Source organism: Chaetodon trifascialis, chromosome 20, assembly GCF_039877785.1.
Source record: "Chaetodon trifascialis isolate fChaTrf1 chromosome 20, fChaTrf1.hap1, whole genome shotgun sequence".
NCBI classification, from domain to species: Eukaryota; Metazoa; Chordata; class Actinopteri; order Chaetodontiformes; family Chaetodontidae; genus Chaetodon; species Chaetodon trifascialis.
The window spans coordinates 7,680,483-7,702,207 of record NC_092075.1 but is presented as its reverse complement, the minus strand read 5'-3'; the positions used below and the strand labels follow the sequence as shown (position 1 = coordinate 7,702,207).

The 21,725-nt window shown below is 41.6% G+C and overlaps 2 protein-coding genes across 2 annotated transcripts; one reads left to right on the top strand and one right to left on the bottom strand.

The window, feature by feature from the left end:
* The first annotated feature begins 223 nt into the window (after window positions 1–223).
* shc3 (SHC (Src homology 2 domain containing) transforming protein 3) lies at window positions 224–17,487 on the top strand. Its single transcript, XM_070988939.1, has 12 exons — window positions 224–2,831; window positions 5,997–6,067; window positions 8,468–8,531; window positions 9,989–10,108; window positions 11,124–11,177; window positions 11,314–11,365; window positions 11,454–11,583; window positions 11,802–11,955; window positions 12,135–12,228; window positions 12,321–12,512; window positions 14,322–14,647; window positions 14,799–17,487. Exons 1-12 carry the CDS (start codon window positions 2,193–2,195, stop codon window positions 14,925–14,927), a joined length of 2,025 nt encoding a protein of 674 aa, XP_070845040.1. The 5' UTR covers window positions 224–2,192; the 3' UTR covers window positions 14,928–17,487.
* Window positions 17,488–18,874: 1,387 nt separating this feature from the next.
* Window positions 18,875–21,187, bottom strand: LOC139348816 (sphingosine 1-phosphate receptor 3). The gene is made up of 2 exons (XM_070989169.1): window positions 21,030–21,187; window positions 18,875–20,558 (listed from the first exon to the last, which is right to left on the bottom strand). Exon 2 carries the CDS (start codon window positions 20,479–20,481, stop codon window positions 19,336–19,338), a length of 1,146 nt encoding a protein of 381 aa, XP_070845270.1. The 5' UTR covers window positions 20,482–20,558; window positions 21,030–21,187; the 3' UTR covers window positions 18,875–19,335.
* Window positions 21,188–21,725: the final 538 nt, after the last annotated feature.

The window sequence follows — 21,725 nt, the reverse complement described above, 5'->3', positions numbered from 1 at the left end:
CTGGATTTTTTTCTTGTTTCTTGTTTTGTGAGCAGAAGATTATCTTAATAAACTGTGCAAACATCTAATATTTGACAACGTATGTGTTATATCTAAAGGGCAGGCAAGAGGAAACAATATGCACACCTGCGTCTGGAATGGTCTCTTCCACTATTCTGCAAGCCTCCCCTGAATGAGTCATCCAGCTGGCTTCTCATTGGATAAGACCATGCCATCCCAAGGGATTGCCTTGCAGAGGCAGAAAGGCCTTGCTTCCATTCACAGAAACATTGGTATGCCAGCCTGCTATTTCATTCACATAAAAGACTAAATATTGCATGCTTTTTTTGTCCTCTGCTCCTGTTCTCCTTTGTCTTTTTGCCTCCTCTTTTGATTTGCGAGGTCCTGCCTTTTCTCCCCTGCTTTTGTGTTTGCCTTTTTTTTCTGAGGAGAGAAGGCAGACGTGCTGTCTTTTTTTTTTTCCCTATATTTGCCAGGCAGGAAAGAGAGATGTTGGGAGGGACTGCAGTGCGAAATCTGCAGCAGAGTGAGAGCGGAAGCTGCTTATGAATGAGTGTCAGTCTTTCGGCTTCGCTAGATGCTCCTGAGGACATTTTACATGAATGGTGTCTGGCTGTGTGCTTTCCGCTGCCGGGGAGACAAAGATGCTTCATTGCTGCTGGTTTTAAGGAGACTCATGGGCTTTTTCTGTTATCCTTTTGGTTGTTTCATTGACTCACTCATCTGCCTGAGAAACATGCCATTCATATTGTGTTTTTCTGGAGTATCATTCATGTAGTTCAACCTGGACCAGTTGCTGGGTATTTTAGACAAGCTGTGAGATTATATCTGCTTCCTAGTTGTGAACTGAATGTTTTTTTTTTTCCTTTGTTGCAGAATGCTGATGGAGAATTAGACCTACACATTAGACAAATGGTCTCAAATGGGTTTTATGGAAAAATAGCTTTATTAATTTTTGCATTAATGTCTGTAAATATTTTGTGCAGAAGTCTGACCATATTCTGCAGCTATTATAAATTAAATGGACAATATATTAATGATGTTGCGTATTTCTGGTCATGCTAAAATGTCACTGTATTGCTACTTTCAGTAATTTAAAGAGCTGTATTTTAAATTCTTTCAGGAAAATGACGGCTTTAGGAAACATTTAAAGTAGAGTTTTTATTCTTGAATCAAAGACGTTTTGGCACACGCTCTGATTGTGGCTGTCGATTAAAAGGATGCTAGTTTTTATTACTTATTTCATTTATTATCATTTCTGTGATTAGTTTATTGTACGTGTCATTGCAAATTTTACCGGTTAATCCATTTTGTAAGATATTAATTGTATATAACATCAATTTAAGTGAATTGTTATGATAGTTGCGTTAAGTTAAGGACTTAAGCTTCCTTTCGTTCTTCATTTCCTTTTCTCAGAAAAGCAAATAAGGACAAATTAGAGGGAATAAATATCAGACTGGGGAATTTAAAAATTGATTGGTTCTAGTGTGCTGTAAGTGGGAGTTTTTTTTTTCTCCCTCCGACAGGAAGTGATTTGCAGTGTTCAGCAAGCCTTTTGTTGAGAAGGTTTTCTCAGATCAGTGAGTCATGCTTTAGCTCTGAGCCGGCAGGCAGGCAGGCAGGCAGCAGTCAGAGGAGAGTATTTGCTTTTCCCTCGCAGTATCCGTGATCATCGACAACATAGACCTTTCTCTGTTCTTTTACTTTTTGGATTTTTGAAGCTAGAAATCAGCAGCAGCAACAGCATCACCACTGGAAACCAAACAAGCTGCACCACAACACTGGCAGCCTTTTAGAGACCTTTTTCTCTCCATCCTCTTCTTCCTCTGCCTCAATGCTGTGTTTCCATGGATTGTGTCTGTATATTTCTCTCTGACGGATTGGATTGCAGCACTGGATTTCACTGAGAGCAGATTGGACTTTGGCGACAGCAGCAGCAGCAGCAGCAGCAGCAGCAGCAGCAGCAGCAGCAGCAGCAGCTCAACACAACCACCACTGTAACCTCAATAGAGAAAATTACAGTCAGGTGGCCTGTGATTGCTAAAAGGCGTTTGCTGCCTGTACCGCTGCTGCTATGTTACAGGAGAGGGTAATCAGCACGGCTCAGCCACGTCTGCCAGCACACTTGTGAAAGAGGCAGGCTGTGCGTGTCGGTTGGTGGAGAGAGGGGAGAGAGCAAGAGAGAGAAGGGTATGCTTCACCGTACCAAATACAACCGCTTCAGGAATGAGTCAGTAACCTCTGTCGATGAGCTTCTCCACGGCCTGTCCATGAACCCCAAGGTCTCGGCCACCCCCCAGTCTGCAGCCGAGACATCTTACACACCCCCGACTGAGGTCCAGTCCTCCTCCACTACCACTGCTTCCAGCACCCCCACCAGCCACGGCTCTGACCACCTGGAAGATGGAGGCACCACCCTCTGTACCCTCATCAATAAGGTGTCCAGCCTGAAATTCAGCAACTCAGGCAGCTTGCTGGGCATCAAGGGTCTGCCCTCAGCTGTCAAGGACCTGGCTGTGTCTAAGCTGCAGGTGGGTGGGGGATCGGGCTCAGGCAGCTCCAGTGGCCCGAGCCCCGGTGCAGCCACAGCAGCGGCGGCAGCAGCCTCTGGTGTGGGCGGCTCTCTGTGCAGCTCGGCCTCCCATTCAACCCCCTGCTCACAGCTGGAGCCAGCCGTCAGCATGAGCAAGAAGAGCAGGCTGGACGAGCTCCAGCCCAGCAGAGTGGACTGGAATCCAGGTGGAGGTGGTGGACTGGTGAGCAAACCCTCCAGAGGATGGCTACACTCGAGCGAGAAGATCTCTGGTCCAGGAGTGACATACATTGTGAAGGTTGGTGGTCTTTCTGTCTCGTTTCTGTTTTTGTCCTCTCCCTCTTTACCCAGTCTCTCTTTTCTTTCAATGACTCAAGCCTAGCTGTCTGCAAGGGGGGGATAACGGAGAGATAATGTAGTTTCAATGGCACATCACAACATGCCCTTGAGTGGGTGTATGTAGGTTGGCTACAGCAGAAGGCCGAGTGAAGGAGCAGCAGCCAGAAAACAGACATCGAATCATTCAGGAAAGGTCAACATTAGGAAAAAGTAGAGGAAAAACAAAAACAGCAGTCGTCAGTGCTGTTTTGAGCATGCTGTAAACATTTCAATTCATACGGCATTTCTGTCCGTCTTGTGTATGTGGAGCTGCAGCGTTATGCTTTTGTAACCATGGTGATGTGTTATTTCTGTACATTGTGCATCCCTATGAGCTGTATGGCTGTTTTAGCTCGCAGATAGTGAAATGGTGGGAGAGAAAAACAGACATGCAGCGCGTGTTTGTCTCTTCGCATCCGTATCTCATGTTAATGCCGTTCGGCCATCATACATCATTTAAAGGAGCACAAGTTGGCGCACAACTACGAGAGCTGTGAATGTCATCATGCCGACAATGAGTCACTGGCATGAGGAGTGATGATGCTGAGCCCTGGCTGCTCAAGGTATAAAGTGAATGAAAAAATGGAGCAAACCATTTTCACTGAAACCACAACGCAGCAGTGAAGTGTGCATTCGCCTGAACGTATAATCCTCCACATTAAATGTCGTTTTTAGAGGGCTGAGTGAGCAGACAGAGGAGCATTGCTTACTGAAATGTGCTATATTCCAAATCTAGTTACACAGTGTGATTGGCATCATATGACAGCTGCTACAACTCACATGAACAAAGCCAACAGTATCTGTGACCAGCGTGACATTCCATTAACTGCATTAAGGACGGGAGCGCTTATTTGTCCAGTCAATGCCGCTGAAAGCATCCACACTGTGAGAGGGGAAATGGGTCCGGTCTGTGCTCCCCCACCCTCTGCTTTTCCTGTGGTTTGAGTCCTGTGTGTATTGAGTTCAACGTGGTGTTATGCTCACAGCACTTTTAATTAGCGTCATGCGGTCACTCCTCGCACATCATGCACCATTACTCTAAAGGGACATTGATTGACAGTGACGCTGTTTACACTCACAGTTTTAGCCCATGGTAGCTGTGTGTACATGCAAAAAAAAAACAAACTTCAATCTAGATTTTGTCCTATAACAAAAAACTTGTTAGTATATTTGTGATTATATACAGCTCACGTCATAATCCATGTCTGTTTATCATCCTTATTTGGTGCAGGTTTTTCTACTTATTCAGCATTTATTAATCTCGTCAATGTCTTTCACTGAGCTCCTCCCCTTCTTTTTGACCTGACATATGCTGTGTAGACTGTGCAGAACTGGACTGTGTGTAACATAATGATTCCTAAAGCAACAGCTGTAAGTAAAATAAAGGCTTACATTTAAACTCCATTAAGCAACAACAGTGGTATGATCTATGACTTAATCATTCACATGGTCTGCAAAGCCACTGCTGTGTTTGTGTATGCTGTTTTGTGTGTGTGTGTTATCCATGACCACTTGTAAGTTGTGTTGTTCGCTGGGATCATTTATGAGCTCTTCAGAGCTGGCCTCCCATTGATTTTCATAATTAATTTGAAGTTCAATTTTACTGAGTGTTGTTTGTTGTACAGCATGAGAGGGAAATGGCTCAATGGTGTGCTCAGAATAGGTCTGTACCAATTTTAGAAGATATATTTTTGGCCCTGCTGATTTGTGCACTTCAAACTCACGCTTCTAAAAATAGGTAACATGAAAAATTAGCAGACGTCACGTTGACAAAATGGTATTTGTTCGCCGGTACTTGCAAAACGCTCACTGGAGAGATGCGCCCTCATGTGAAAGTTATGATTCCAATAACGCACTTCTGTGAAAAGGAGTGGAAATAGAAACGTTAGTGTGTCTGGATGTCTGTTTTGTTTACAGCCAGATTATGAATGTGATTCTGATAACGATAGGAACTCGTCAGCACAAAATGTTCCCACTCTGTGCAATATTAATCAGAAGAGGTGTTGTGAGTAGGTGGCTGGTACTGAAGACGGTTTTATGGGATAGGACTACAGTCACCTCATGTGGCATAGTGACACACTGGTGCAGTTTCCAAATCACTTTGAACAAGCATTGACTTCGTGTTTTATTCCAGCTTTGCATCAACTTTATGTCAGACTCCAGCTGCATGTTTCTGTTTCTAAGTAGGAGGTGGAAAACCATGATGCCAGCAAGCTTATGAAAACACCTGCGCTGATGTAATACAGGTTTAGGTCTGCTTGCAACTCTTCCTTACGTGTGCATAAGCAGATGAATGTGGGATGAAAGGGTGATAACTGAAATGACAGGCTTAATATTCATGTCCTTTACACTTAGTGTGTTGGGTTTGGGGTATTCAAAAATGTGTCCTTTAGGCCTAAAAGTCAAAAAAATGCACAAATGATGAATGCATTTCCTTCCTTTTGCATTGTTCACACACGTATTTGCTGACAAAGTCTGCTTCTTCTTCCCCTTTTCTTGGTCCATCAGAGGTTTAGCCTGAAATTGCAATTTAATTCATTTTGCATTACAACACACCGGAAGCTCACTCACAAAAACACTGCTCCATAGCGCTACTAGTGGTCAAAAACCCCACAGGGCTCCTTTAAATCTGGAGTTATTTTGTTCCAACAACAAAGCTCACAGGAAAACTTGAAGTCCTGACACAAACCTGCTATATGGCACTTTAAATTGATGCTAACCTGCAGAGTCAGGCCAGTTGTCAGGCTCCATCTGTCAAACATGAAACTCAACCAGTACACCAAGTTAAATCTGCAGTAAGATTAGAAATACATGTCAACATACTGAGCTAACTACAGTAACTTAATTTGTCCTGGCGCCTTTGAAAATCATGCATATGCAAACAACTGCGTCAAGTCTGATGTTAAATGAGTCCAGCGTTTCATGGCTGCCCTCTCTGCCCCTGGTCTCTAAGTGTTAAGTTAATGTTGTAGTGATTTGGCATACATTGCAGTGACGTGGATTTAGTGAGTTTGGATTGAGTTGTGTCTGATTTCAATGAACATGTTCGCATTTCACACATGATTTTACCTGTTTTTCTTTGCAGTATCTGGGCTGTATAGAAGTTCTTCGATCGATGAGATCCCTGGATTTCACCACAAGGTCACAAATTACAAGGTATGTCCACACAGGGTTTTCTGACTTTTCGGGATTTATTAGATTTCCTTAAGACTCAATATTTGTTAACCCTTGTTGACAAGTTGCTTGGCCATGACCCACATTTTGAATTAATATTGATGTTAGGGTTTTCTAAACTAAACTCAAAGAAAATGAATGAACCTGTAAAGGTCTTGCAGAAGCTATTTGGTGATATTTTATCGCTACCTACTGACACCTGAAAGGAACACACAGCGAGGTTTAACACATGCAAGCAAAAAAACCTTTTGACGGTTGTCTCTGATTTAAAATAATGTGTTGAAACTGATTGTATCTTGGTAGAAAAGTTAAAATTCCTCTTATTACGAGTACACCATCAATCCTAGAAATGAGTCGTGCTAATTACCCACAGTAAAGGCCAGTCTGAGCCCAGTTTCATGTCTATTTTGTCATAACCTCGTACTGTCACTTGCAACATAGTGTCAGTTACTTTTCCATCGAAGGTTATGTCACACATGTACAACATTAGTTCTAATGATGTTCTCTCTGCAATCCACATCTTCTAAAATCCCCATAAAAAACGTGACAGGATATTTCTGTCATATGTATTTCGAGTACATTCAGGCTGCCTGTTGTCACTATTTGTTTGCATGGAATCGTCTGTGACTCCGTGTGTACACCATCTTTGAAATCATTGACCAATGTGCAGTGAGGCAAAGGCCAACAGTGAATCGGTTTGTGTCATGTCCACTTTTATGCTTGACTTCCTGAAGTCAGTCCAGACTAACGTTAGCTTGCAAGGCCACACAGCAGTAGGCCCTCTCCCTCTCCGTCACTGTGTGTGTGTGTGTGTGTGTTTCTGTTTCCCTCTAATAAAGAAGGCGATAGACAAACAGAGAGATAAAGCTATGTCTCATGCTGTTGCTATTTTTAGATTTCCCCTTTTCTAAAAGAACCTACTGCTGTGTGTGATTTATCCAGGTACAAAGGACACAGAAATTAACGTTTCTGTTTCTGTCATGAAACCAGTATTCACGATGTCTCAGAGGACATTGTGACTTTTCTGCATGAAAGCAGCTCTATCTTTAGCCATTCTTTAATCCACATATTGTTGTCTTTTACACAAAAACGGCAGCACAGCGATGGCCGCTGCAGATAAAGCGGTTCACTTCACATCTTATAGACAGTTTTAGATTTTGCTCTGTGATGTGTAGCACTGTATAACAGATACAGTTGCATGGTTTCAAGAGGTGCAGTGCATTTGCAATATTCCCTATGGCACCATATAAAACACTCTGCACAGCATATTGAATCTTGGCTCAGGTCTCTAGTGGCCGAGGTGATTTCATTTTATGTGTAACAACCTGTAGAGTTCAGAGGAACCATAAATACAACCTTTTTTCTTTTGGTTAAGTGTGTTTAGTTATTTTCAGCTAGTCTTTTGTATTTATTTTTTTCATCATATCTTTCATTTTTGTCATACAATAAATTGATACATTCAGAATTTAAATAATAATGACATTAAATAAAGGAAAACACGAAATTGTAAGTAAGGTAAAACAAGAAGGTAGCTGCACAAATATACAGAATTGCACTTACTGTACTTCTGACCAACATTTTATTTATGTTTTTATTCAAAAAAACAGATGTGATAATAATAAGTAATTGATGGGAAACAATAATCTAAGTTACTAAATAATTATTAGAATCCCAAAAGACAAAAAAAAAAAAGCTACACCAACTCATGTGCCCTAAAATAGAAATCGACTTGACTGAACTAAAATATTCTATATATGACAGAAAGGGAACCCAAAATCTTCAAAATATAGATTTGTTGTGTTGTCAGAATTGTGAAAACTGATCATGAAATAGCCTCAATTTAGGAGATGTTTAGCCAAACTAAAGGTGTGGCTTTAGAGATGGAAATGTCGATTGAATGACCCACCACTTTACTATGAATTATCAAATAATGATGTTTTATCTAGTCCCATCATCAGTCTAATTTGTCCAATACTTTGATTTCTGACCAAACAACCTGCAAAACAAGTGATAATTCCCATCAGCCTCAGCTCTACTTTGTGCTTAGTGCTAATCAGCTAATGTTTGCATATTAAACATGACACACATTGTATCTGCTGAGCATCAATATGTTCCCATTGTAATTGTGAGCATGTTAGCATGGTGACGTTAGCATTTAGCTGAGTGTTTTGCTGCCTCAGCACAGCCTCACAGAGCTGCTACCATGGCTGCACATTCTTGTTCCTTCTAAGACAACAGAATGTTTTTTCTGTGATCTTGGCAAAGCGTGGAATCATGAATAGTAGCTGTAAATACAGTCTAACTTAATGCCAAAATTACTGTGATTCTGTGGCTGTCTATGGTCACCATCTTGGCTTCATCCTCCTCTCGCCCACCCTCTAGGGAAGCCATCAGCCTGGTGTGTGAGGCTGTTCCAGGGACCAAAGGAGCTCTGCGGAAGAGAAAGGTACATGGATGGACAGAGAGGGAAGGAGGGAGGGAGATGGATTGATCACGGGCAAAGTGATGCCCACGCTGAGAGAGTGGAGAAAATGAATGTTAGCGAAAGCTACAGTAGAGAGAAAAAGAGGAAACAGCATTAGATATTCATTTACCCTTCCATGTTCTATAAAAAGCATCGCCCCTGTAAGTTCTTTTCCTCTCATCCTTCCTTAATGTAAAAAGAGAGGGAACACAGAGACAGATAGAGAGAGGAAGAAATGATGAGAGAGAGATTGTACTTAGAGAGGCTGAGGAGAGAGAAGAGAGATGAAGAGGTATGGGACTGTATGTGCGTGGGTGTAGCTCCAGCCCACGATGCATTGCACACCGCGCACTGTGCTTAGTGACTCATGTAGTGAGTGCACAATATCTGTGATCGGGAAGCCGAGCTAGTGTGCGTGTGCGCATGTGTGTGCTCACGTCTGTCTGCTGTGTGTGCGTGCATGTGCGTGGTGTGTGTCCACAGAGTGTGAGGAGACTGTGTCTGAATGTGGGGTGTGAAATGAAGCATTACTCTGCTCTCTAGAGCTTGTTCAAATGTCAGGGAAGAGTATATAACACAGAATCAGTGCCGACTAGTTTCTCTCTCAGAATAGATGGAAGATATAAGATAATGTTATTTTGGCTGTGTGACAAATGCACTACAGTGACATCAGCATCATACGGAGGATTTTGAATGGGTTTGGCTAATTTTATCTGGCCTCTTTGCCTCCGCTCTTCATCAACAGTATCTTAAGTATCCAGCACTTCACAGCCCCCTATTTTTAGACCAAATTTGCATGGCCAAAACTGTAACTGATCCAAATATTGAACAATGTTATTTCCTCTGTATTCATTTACAAGTGCTGAAATAACACTTCAATGGATTGTACTCCTTAGAGGAATAGTTCAACATTTTGGAAAGTTTGCTTAAAGACTTATTTGCAGAGTGAATGTAAGACTATAGCTAACAGCTGGTTAGCTTAGCTTAGCAAAAACACTAGAAACAGGGCTCCTGGCTCTGTGCAAATGTGACAAAATTGACAGTGCCTCTAAATCTCATTTATTCTGCAAATCAAAAAAAAAATGTCTCAGGCTACAGTATTTCTTCACCGGGCCTCAGCAGGGCAGGAAGTCATTGCATGTATGCAATAATTAGCCTGGAGATACAGTATTACATGTCCATTAGTGAGCTTTAGAGGTGCTGTTTCCAGCCTTTATGCTAGGCTAACTTAAGCTAAGCAGGTCTGTTTGCTAACCAGCCTTAGCTTCATATTTACTGTGTAGACATGAGAGTGGCAGCGATATTCTCATCTGTCTCTCAGCAAGAAAGCAAACAAGCATTTTTCCCCCACAAAAAATGCAAAGTGCCTTCTTTAATGGGCAAAAGGAGACTTTGTTGCTGTCTTTTGTTTAGTCTCTGTCTGTCTGTGTCCTTCTCAGCCACCGTCCAAAGCTCTGTCCAGCATCTTGGGGAAGAGCAACCTGCAGTTTGCTGGCATGTCCATCAACCTAAATATCTCCACCAGTAGCCTCAACCTGATGACCCCTGATGGCAAACAGGTCGGTGTGCATCCTTTGCAAACAGATACAGGATTCTGCCACATAGATGTGCTAAAAATACATGATTCTACTTTGATAGCATGTCCATTGTTCATTGGTCCACACAAGTAATACTAAAAGATACCTAAAAAAAATCACTGAAGAAGGCCATGGGATCTCATGGGAAAACACTAATTCACTAATTCATTCTGCCACAACAGAGGCAATCTTATTTTAGCCATTGAAAGTAATACGAGTTTTATAGACTTACGGATGTTTGTTTAAGGAGGTTTATGCAATAAAAGTTAAAAGAGGAAGACAAGTAGTAGCGTGTGATCTCTCCAGATGTTGCTAGAATTACCAGAGGAGGCTGGCAGCTTGACTCCCCAGAAGCACATCACTATATTTAGCCAGTTAAATGGATAATGAAGTAGTTTTCTTTGTGGCGAGAGTGGTCAGTGGTCATACTGTTCATTACGGTCTACCACAGTGGCCCTCTTGATACTGCCAGCAGATGGTGCCAAAGTAAAAAATCATTCAAATCCTACAGAGACAGAAAAACCTTTTTCCTCTGGAGAAGCTGTTGACAAAGCACCAAATCTGGAGAATGACCATGACTCATCCAACCCTCTCACTCCTGATCTCTGAGCTTTAAACAAGTAAACAACTTGTTTACTGCTTCCACTTTTTATGCTAAGCTAAGATAGTCACAACGTCTGGCTCCAGCTCCATATTTAACAGACAAACATGAAACTGGTGTTGAACTTCTTATCTAACTCCTGACAAGAAAGTGTGTCAAACTTTCTTTAAAGGCCACTGATGAAAAGAGCTGAATGTTTCCTATATGGCTACCTCACAGTGGCTTTAATGGGTAAAGGCAAATAAATTAACCGAACTTCTGATGTACATTTTAAATTGTGTATGTGTGTAGATGGGCATTTGTATGTGAGACATGTATGTATTGTTGTATTGTATTGTTTGTATGTATTGTAATGAGACATTTGCTAACTCATATGTATTGAATATTTCTTGACAGATCATAGCCAACCATCACATGCAGTCCATCTCCTTTGCATCAGGTGGAGATCCTGTAAGTAACTCAATGGCCTGTGACTTGTGATAACGGAAACATAAACTACTTCATAACCAACACATTTGATTTACTAAAACAATCACAGTTTACAACAGCTGAAATGTCTTTATGTTTTTTGTCTTAATGGTTTTAGGACACAACAGATTACGTTGCCTATGTAGCAAAGGATCCTGTTAACAGAAGAGGTAAGGGTTCATTGCTTGACCACTATAGAGTGTCTCGTATCTCATATGTAACATGCTCATTGAACTTTGTTGCTCCGTCCCTCCTCAGCATGTCACATCCTGGAGTGCTCTGATGGGCTGGCCCAGGACGTCATCAGCACCATTGGCCAGGCATTTGACCTTCGCTTCCAGCAGTACCTGCAGTGTCCCTCAAGCAAACTGTCCTCCACACATGACAGGTGAGGTGTGACACTTAGGTGACACACTTAGCACTCGCAAAAGGACAGATTCACCAACGTGAGCACACATACAGATGTAGTATTTTTTTTTTCCTAGGATGGCAAAGGCCTGACCGTCCCACTCTGCCTCTGATTGCCATGACTTCGCCATCCTTGAGAAAAAAACAAACTGGCAACAGAGACAGTACTGAGTTTAATGATCAAAACGTTTTCCTCAGGGTATTAAACATGGAGGAGTTACCGTGGACAGAGGAAGAGGAGGAGTCAGCAGAACATCCTTACTATAATAACATCCCTGGCAAGATGCCACCCCCTGGGGGCTTCATCGACACCCGGCTGATCAATCAGAATGCAGCACCAGATGGATGCCAGGTACCACTCAATTCACGTCGATTAATCTCAGGAAGTGGAACAGAATAACTTTTTACGCACATGGACATAATCTCAATAACATCATTACTGTTGAGTCTTTTTTTAAATACCAACTCACGATTTCTATTTTCAATTGACAATGTGTCTTAACCGGTAGCTGTGTGCTTGTGTATCTTCAGATAGGTCCAGGTTCAGTAGATCAGACGTATTACCAGGGCCGGCACTGTGGAGAAAACTGGGGAGATGAAAGAAAACCAATATTCATACAACAGGGTAGGAAAATCGATGCTTTCCAGAACTTAGATACATGTATAATTTTGCAGAATTACATAAACTCAACGCTATTTCTCACATTTCTGTTGTAGGATCATTTGATATAAGCAGCCTGCCCGAGAGTAAAGGTCAGGCACCAAAAACAGGAGAGATGCCCGCATATGTGAACACTCAACAGATTGACGCCCAGGTGCTTGCAGCGCTTCAGGCAGAGGCGGAAAATGTGACAAAGGGTATGGCAGCTGCAGCCAAAGAGAGCCCACAGAAGGACCTGTTTGACATGAGTAAGTGTTGGTTGGTGGGGAGTGGAAGTTTCATTTCCTCTAAGTCATTAAGACTCACCTGTTGAAGCATTACAGAGTATATTGCCTACACAGTTTCTTTGAAAATGAGTGTATTTTATTTTATTTTTTTTTTCAGTTTTACACAGCACCCCCACTTTTTTGAAAATGAGGTTGTAGTCGGAGTTCTTAATTAGAGGGCTTCCCAGCTTTTGTTTCCCAGTGATTTCAGTGCAGCATTATAATAATAGCATATCAGTATGAAGACAAAGGGAGACAGTGCTAATATCAGTGCACACAGCTTTATTCCTTCCTCCTGCCAACTTCATCCTTAACCTTGCTATTATTATACATGAAAGATCAGTTCCATAAAGATGTGTGTAACTATGTATGAAGAATCCATGACACAAATTACATGTGAGCAGTGAACTATACTATTCGAATGTGAGCCGCTCTTGACACAGTCACATTTTACTTTGTTTCGGCACTAACAAACCAGATTATTGCACAATGTCATGTGGAAAAATTCAGTTGATTGATTATGAAAGTTTTAAAATAAACAGTTAATTGCAGAACTATATAACAGAAAATTATTATGCCGTTTTTTTGTGGATTTTTTTTGCATCATCAGCATAGCAGATTGAGAACATGAATAACATTGTATGACTGAAATAAGCCTCTTTCACATTGGACAAAAAACCACCAACATCTGGCTCTTGTCTTTAGTGGGAAAGAGTACAAGCAGCATTCAATCCCGGGTCACATGACAAATGTGTGGTTATGTCTGTTGTCTCAGGACCTGGGTTTAAAATATGACCCCGTCTTCCTGAGTTCTTCCTTTGTACATGTTCCATCTGCACCAATTTCCTCTTAGAATCCAAATAAAAGCCAGGTCAGTTTAATTAGTGACTCTAAATTGCCTGGAGGTGTGAGATTAAGGTGAATGTCTTGTGTTACTTTTGTAATGGGCTGGCAACTTCCTAGTGTGTTTCCCTGCCTCTTTGGGTGCTGTGAGCGTTAACGTCTGGACATAAAGAGCAGATCTAGACACTGAATGGAACCTGCAGACTTACATGCTCAATACTGTGTCATCAGCATATCATCGCAGCAGGTTGCAAATTATATGACATATAATGTAAGTATACAGATGTATGAATTTACAGATATACATACAAATTTAGTGTATAGACAGAGTAAAACATGACAATAAAATGCTTCCTCATGAAGCATTTGTAATGCCATTTTTTTAATATTTTAAAACCTGCATAGTTTAACGTCATGTGTACTTGCTCGCAGCCTCCTCCTTCTCTGCCTTTTTCCCATACATTGCTGCATTTCTGTGTGCATCACTACCACCTGTCAGTGTGAAACCATTTGCAGCAATGTGTATTTCTTCAACTTTGTGCATGAGATGCACAAAACAGATCCAATACATTGAAACTGTGCTCCATAGCACTGCTCGTGAACATGTCATGGGAAAAGAAAGCTACTGTGAAGAAACTAAAGGACCAGTGTGTAGGATTTAGCATCATCTAGTGGTGATTTTGCTGATTGGAGCCAACTGAATACCACTCGCCTCTCCCTCTGTGAATATAAAGAGCTGATTCGAAGGCATAGAAAACACAACAATTATTTTCAGGCGAGTGCATGAGTGAAAATGTACTTATGAATATTACATTCCATTTGTGCCAATAGCACAGCATAATTTAATATAATTAGCATAATTTACCAGTCTGCAGGAAGTGATGGTAAAAATTGTGCTACCCTTCCTCTCATAACTCTTAATTCTGGCACTGCCCTCACCTATACCAGAGCCCTTCGAGGATGCCATTCAGTCGAGGTCCCATCCGCCGTCCCAGGGGCAAGCCCAGTCCCAGGCTTCTGGTCTTCACAAGGCAGCATCGGTGGACAACTCCAGCCCTCTTCTTGTGCGCTCCCTGGCCTTCCGGGCACAGGAGGAGCTGGAGGGCCAGACGTGGTACCATGGCAAAATGAGCCGCCGAGACGCTGAAAAACTGCTGAAAGACGACGGGGATTTCCTGGTTCGTAAGAGCACTACCAACCCAGGGTCCTACGTACTGACGGGCATGCACAATGGACTTGCCAAACACCTACTGCTGGTGGACCCTGAGGGCACGGTAAGATGGGGTTAAAGGACATATAGAGATTTGTGAAGTTTTGAATGAGTAGGAATGCATAATAACTTTAACTTACTTTAACTTTATCTTTGCTAAACTTCTTATTTGGCCACAGTAAACATTTATCATTTATCTCTTTCTCTTTTCAAAGGTACGGACAAAAGATCATGTATTTGACAGCATTAGCCATCTTATTGGCCATCACCGTGACAACAATCTGCCGATTGTGTCAGCTGGGAGTGAACTGTGTCTCCTACAGCCTGTCGGAAGGAAACAGTGACACTTGCAATGCCTGATGGAAAATAGGAAGCTCTGGACAGTCTCTCCTATGATCCTGAAACTTGAAGAAGAAACATGAAGAGAAGATGCTTAAAGGCTCCACGCGCTGACAGTGTTTTGGGGAAATTGGCCCGTGGTTACTTTACTGGAGGCACTGGAAGACGCAAGATTTGTTTAAGATAAAAAAAATTATTTATAGAACTGTTATTATTTTGTTGTGATGACTGAAATGCTATATTTTTGAGAAGACATAGGTGCATTTGGACATAATATCTTGATTTGGTGTTTTAAAAGATAAAAAAAAGACAATTGTTCTTGTAGTTTAGATGAAGTGCAAATCAAACCTCAAAGAGGTGTTAACAAGAGTATTTTAGGATAAAAACCTGAAATTTTAGTTTTGTCTGTCAAGCACAACCACATTTCTACAGGAACCGTTGGCTAAGAGGTTGAGGAAACGAAAACAGTGCTGTTTATAATGAATTACTTTAGGAAAAATGTCCTTTAATCTCACCGATAGTGTGACAACTCACTCAATTAGTCACTATATGAAACCTGCTTTTACTGGGGATTAGACCTGAATGTGTTTTGCTTTGCAGTAGTCACAAAGTGTTGGGGTGCAAACAGACATCCTCCATAGTGCTGTCAATGGCTTTAAAGATAAACTTTTTTTATGAAGTATTTCCTTGTGTCACTGCAGTCGCATGACTTAAAATCAACTGTTCTCGTGGACATTGTTCGTAGACCTTGATACCCCTTTATTTGAAAGAGGTGCTTGTGTATGCTGACACTGTAAAATATTTATGCTTTCAACCAGTGATTATTTCTGAATTGGTTTTCTCTGGATTCTTCTTTTAGGTGTGTAGTCAATGATTAGTTTTGGGGCTTGAGTCATGCAATGGATATTCTCACATTCTTGATTAACGTTTTCGGCTTTTTTTTGTGTGAACTCTTAAAAAGTTTCTCTCATTTGAATGATCACAAATGAATAGCACAATCAGAACGTTAGATCATCTGTGTCAGTTGCACCAAGACGAATTACAGATGTGTTGACACTCAATGCAGAATGTTTAATGTTAGATCACCTTCACTGACTGATGTGTGTGGATATCTTATGGCAGCACCACTTTATTGCCACTAGATGTCAGCACAGACCTGCTTGTTTACCCCTGTCTCTCACACTCACTTCAATTCTCTCGAGTTATCACTTATTAGTAGCAAAGGATGCTGGCTGTGTGTTGCACTACAGTACAGGGGAAACTCCAACACTAAGAAGCAAGTTCTCAACCATTGTTGCTTGACAGGTCAGACTTCATTTGCATTTCGCAGTCCACTCAGAACAGTTTACTGTATTTAGGTTATACGGACTGTTTTTGTAGAGTGGGAATCCAAATTTTGAAATGGCTTCTAGACATAGTACACAGCAGTTCTGGCTACCAGACTTTTGAAATGCTCTCATCCTTACTATTGTCAGTACTCTGATGGATACCAAATGAATGGGGCATTGTATTTGATATGCACTGGACCACTTCAGTTGAACCAAAATCAGCATGTGTTCAATGAGTTTGACAAGACAGATGCAATGTAATATAACGTGCCTGTATTTTGCTGCAAGAGGGAGTGTACAGTACATGCATCTCACGACAACACATATTTTAGCAAAGAGCAGTACAAAAATGTCCAGCAACGGATCCATTTTGGTTTAAGCTGATAAGACTTTCCTTGATTCCATGTGTCCCATTGAGCAGCCCTGAATATTGGCGTTTTGACAGAAACATGAGAAGAAAGGGGCACAAAGAATAATTGAGGTTGTTTTTTTTTTTTTAAAACACTTATCTGCCATTAACTTTTACTTTGTTGAATTCTTTGTGACATAATTTCATCAAATCTTATATCTTGGGAGAAGGAATAACGTGCTAAATCTTTAAAAAGCACTATGCCAAAATAAAGAATTCTTTTTTGGATCAGTCTTTATTTCTGAAGAGCAAATTTGTAACCACCTCGGCCAAACGCGCAAAGTTCAAAGCATACGAAGCAGGAACAAATCCATACTTGAATCTCTCTGATCACATGACGATTAGCTGTGCGGCGTAAAGAAATTATCCCACCAAACATGCTGGGATGCAAAAAGAACATGGCTTCTTTCCAGATTTCTGTTGATGAAAATGTGCCTTTTATTTGTACAAATGGTATTTTTATTTCTCTTTCTCTCTCTCTCTTCAAAGTGCAATAGCTGATCTTCGATGGGGCATGCCTGTTCACTAGAGGTTGTGTTTTGCCCTGCTGCGTGTTGCTGCTTGAGACTACTGTTTTCTCTCTCTGTCTCTTTCTCTCCCTCCCTCCCTCTATATTATATATTATAAATGTATCATTTCCAGACTCTAAATATAAATCTTTGTCGGAGGGAATCACACAGAAACTCACTATTTTGGAACAGGTACAGTTAAAAAAAAGGAAATAAAAACAAAGGAGTCCAAATGATGTTTACAGATTTAATCTTTTGGTTGTATGGGTTTATCATTATTCTGTATGACTGTTGGCAATAAAACCGTGAATGTGTAGAAGCTCTGTTGTTGTCTCTGCCGTCATAATAACACATTTCAGTTTATAATAGACACAGCACTTAGCCAGTCTCATCAGTTTCCATCCAAATTAGTCAAAAAAAATGTGTTTTCTCACTTACGTCTGGTGATATCTTGCCATGCAGAGAGTTTTTGTTTATTTTAGCCTCAAAACAAATATCCACTAACAGGGTTGTTGTTATTCTGGATAGCCCACTGAACACAGTCATGAAAGTTTTACAGGAGACATATTATGGAAAATGGGTGTCGCCAAGGCTTCATATCAGATTAACCAGCCTGATCAAGCTGTTTTATTGTCCTTTGTGATGTGACACCAAGGACACAAGCAATCCTTTAATTTTAATTAATCAGTTATCAATGGGGTAGCCAGGCAGGTAAGGAAATGATTTATTTGAAATCTGGTGTGTGCATCATGTAAAATTGTTGCTGTAAACAGATGCTGCTGCTGTATATTTTAATGTTATTTGTCAATGCTGTGAACAACACAAACTGGTCTCCATAGTATTGTGGTGGCTGCAGAGCTCTCACAACCTGGACGTACAACACTACCTGCATGGCTGGATAACACTGTGAAAAAATAATATGCATTTATTCCTTCTCAAAGGAATGAGGAAGATGCAACATGTAATAAGGCAGAACTTCACTTCACTTCATCCTGTCAAAGCTAATATCTAGCATCATATAAATAACTGCACATAGTAAACTCTATTTCATGTGCCGCATCCACATGCCTCTTCCTTCATTTAACCAGCTTCATGCTTTTAAGGTTGATACAAAATGTTTCCACCTCTAGAATAATCAGATAACAGACAAACACACTCGCAACATTTCAGTCTGGTACTATAATGGAAATTTAAGAGATTCTGTTCTGAACATGCAGCATGTTGTGTAGATATGTAACCAGCACTGAGGACATTAACTACCATTCTTAACCAGCAGATGGAGCCGTAGTATCACTTAAGACTACTGATGTTGCACAAACTGCATCAGCTACATTAATTGTACAGTGATAACATGCAGTTTGAACATGATGCTGCTGAGTTAACGCAAATTGTAGTAGGTTTGATTCATGTTTTTATCTCATTTACATCACATATATGTACAATTTATACTGCAGTTTTCATTACGGTATATTGTGGTATTATGGAGTAAATACAAAATTACAGATGAGACTGCATAGAATAATAAATAATTTCCACTGTTTGTAATTACACTAATAATTGTCTACAATCATTCTTCATTACATTATTTTGCAGAACTATAATTGCACTTTAATTCATTGCAGGTGATTTTTCACTTCTTACTTGTCTGAGGTGGTCACAATTGTAACCACAGAGGTAAATGTCTTTTTTGCTTTTTTTTTTTTTTTCAATGGTAACAGCACCATTCAGTTGCAAATCACCACTGTCCTGCAAAGACCATGCACCTCCAAAATGATAATCCAGATGGTTTTCAGTCAGTTTTAGAGGGTTTATCCTCCAGTTAACTGTAAAATCACCCATTATGGAGATACATGGTTCTCAGTGGACGTTGATGAAATTTGAACTGTACTTGACAAAGGCGTTGACAGTGACTGTGTCACTGAACATATCGGCTTTATACATGAATCAGTCAAGTGTGGACATTTTAATAAGCTTCCGAATCTCGGATGATGCAGATATATGAATACTGAGCACAAAGGAGAAAGCACTGCCCTGCAGCCTCTGCCTAAAGTCTACAGCTCGTTCCAGAAACCCCTCATTCTAAACCAATCACAACTCAATGAGTTTAGGACCACCCTCACCTTCCTACTGTACATGTCTTAATCATAGCATATCTTGCTCCCTTTTCTCAGTCTTTTCTGTCACTCTCGAGGACAACCTGAGCAGCCCCTCCTGCCACCACTGACACCTGGCCATGGCCTGTGTCTGCCTCCTGCTCCCTCTCCAGCTCCGCCTGCCTGAAGCTCTGCTGGCTCTGGTTGGGGTTGTTCTGGCTGCTCCAGGACTTGCTCCTGCTGCGGCTGGGCTCCAGAGTCTGCTTGTTCCCGCTGCCATTGACTAAAGCCCTCTCCCTGCAGCAAACGCCACACACCAGACCCAGGAAGGCCCGTCTCATCTCACGGCTGGCCAGAGTGTAGATGACTGGGTTCATGGCTGAGTTGAGCACGGCCACCGCGATGAACCAGTCAGCCTTGTAGAGGATGGGGCAGCGCTGCTCACATGCCACATCCAGCAGGAGCAGGATGAAGATGGGCGTCCAGCAGGCGATGAAGACCCCAACTACAATGATGACAGTGCGCAGCAGCGACATGGCATGCTCAGAGTTTCTGTGCTTGCTCACCTTTCGGCTGCTGGACTTCACCAGGATGTAGATGCGTGCATAAAGGACTGACATGGCCAAGAGCAAAACCATGAAAACTATGATACAGAAAGCTACATATTTCTTGGTGTAGAGAGGGAGGACTGTGGAGCAATCAGGGAGATTGTCCAGGCAGTTCCAGCCCAGAATAGGCAAAGCTCCAAGAGATATAGCGATCAGCCAACAGGTCCCTATGAGCAGAAACACTCTGTAGTTCTTGCTGGCATCATAAGGCCTCATTTTGATCATCGTCAGGTGTCTCTCTATTGCAATAGCCAGGAGACTGAAAATGGAGGCACCAAGGGCGACAAACATGCTTCCCTCTCTGACAAACCAGAGTGCAGGTGAGAGCTGCAGGGTCTTCTCTCCTGACAGGAGCAGGTTGACCAGGTAAGCGACTCCAGCCAGCAGGTCGCAAAGCGCCAGGTTTCCGATGAAAAAGTACATGCGGTTGTGGAACCTGTGGTTTCTCCATATGGCGGTCAGCACAGTGAGATTCTCCAGGACGATGAAGCTGCATATGATGAGGAACACGATGGTTTTGGTGTCAACGGTGCCAGGGCTCGAGCCGACGCTGGGTCGGTGGTCCAGCTTCCCCGTGTAGTTGTAGTGGAGGTATATCTGTGGGTTGACCATCTTCAAGGCACTGGCTGCTGACACTGGAGGTCAGAAGAGAGCAAGGAGTCCAGTGTCAGCAGATCCAACGAGTTCAGCTGCCGTAGAAGATGTGAGGAACATGAGTGTTATTCCATAAATCAGCCAGATACAGTCATCATCCAGAAATACAGCAAGAAATGGTGCTGTCTGGTGGATTTTAAATAAATAATAAAGCCTTCCTTACTCTTATGGAAACAGGAGTTTATTAATTCAGGGAAATACGTGCAGAAAACTAAAAAAAAAATGTACAGGAAACAAGATTTACAACTTAAAATACACTACATGATGCTGTTTGTTTGTTTACCTAGAGTTATTGGACCACTGCCCGAAGTACCAGGGGATCATATAGGACGTAAATTAATCTTTTCCTCTGCTTTTAAGGCATGAAGTTAGCTTTATTTTTGCTTACAATGACCCACTGTAGACATAATCGATTTAACTTCCTGGTAAATTAGACCGTGCAGATGTAATTAATCTCTTTGTGTCGACTGGAGCAGTTTACCAGATGAGAGTTGTGAAAGACTTACCGTGGGATGCTCGCAGTCAGGGTGTAGCTCAAAGTTTAAGACACACATTTCATTACTGAGGTGTAGATTCTCCGTGTTTCCTGGATCAGACGTTGAACTTTAATTTGGTGTCCCTCGCTGCCTGGAAGAGAGCAGCTTCGCATCTTTTTCTGATCTCTAAACTCCGGAGCTGTCGACGGTTGGCTGGAAGTCACACCTCCCCCTCCTCCCCTCCTGCAGCCCCGGCTGGGAGAGCGGAGAGGCTGGGTCGGCTCAAGGGTCAGTTCAATCCGTGAAGCATGTCAGCGTTAGGAGGTACGTGGAAAACACATGCTGCAGCAATTCATGTCACTGTTTTTGTCCCAGATACGTTAAAACGTCCCCCAGGAATATTACCCCCCCTCCCAGAAATAAGTTTCTAAAAGTCCTTAACGCTGTGCCAAAATATCATCTTTGGTATGATTTGAGCAAATTAGAAACCGTTTGTTAGCATCTCTTTCCTATTCAGGCATTTAGCCAACTGTATCTCCTCAAATTAAGTTATTTATCTTGAAATAATATGTCTGACATTGGTTCATTAAAGCATCCCTTTGCTTAACAGGCTTTTGAGTCTGTGACTGAGAATATTTTAAGATAGCTAGAAAACTTGCTTGAATGTTTAAAATATGGAAAAGAGTTAGCTAGCATAAATAGCTAGCTAATTAATTTAAGCTAGCT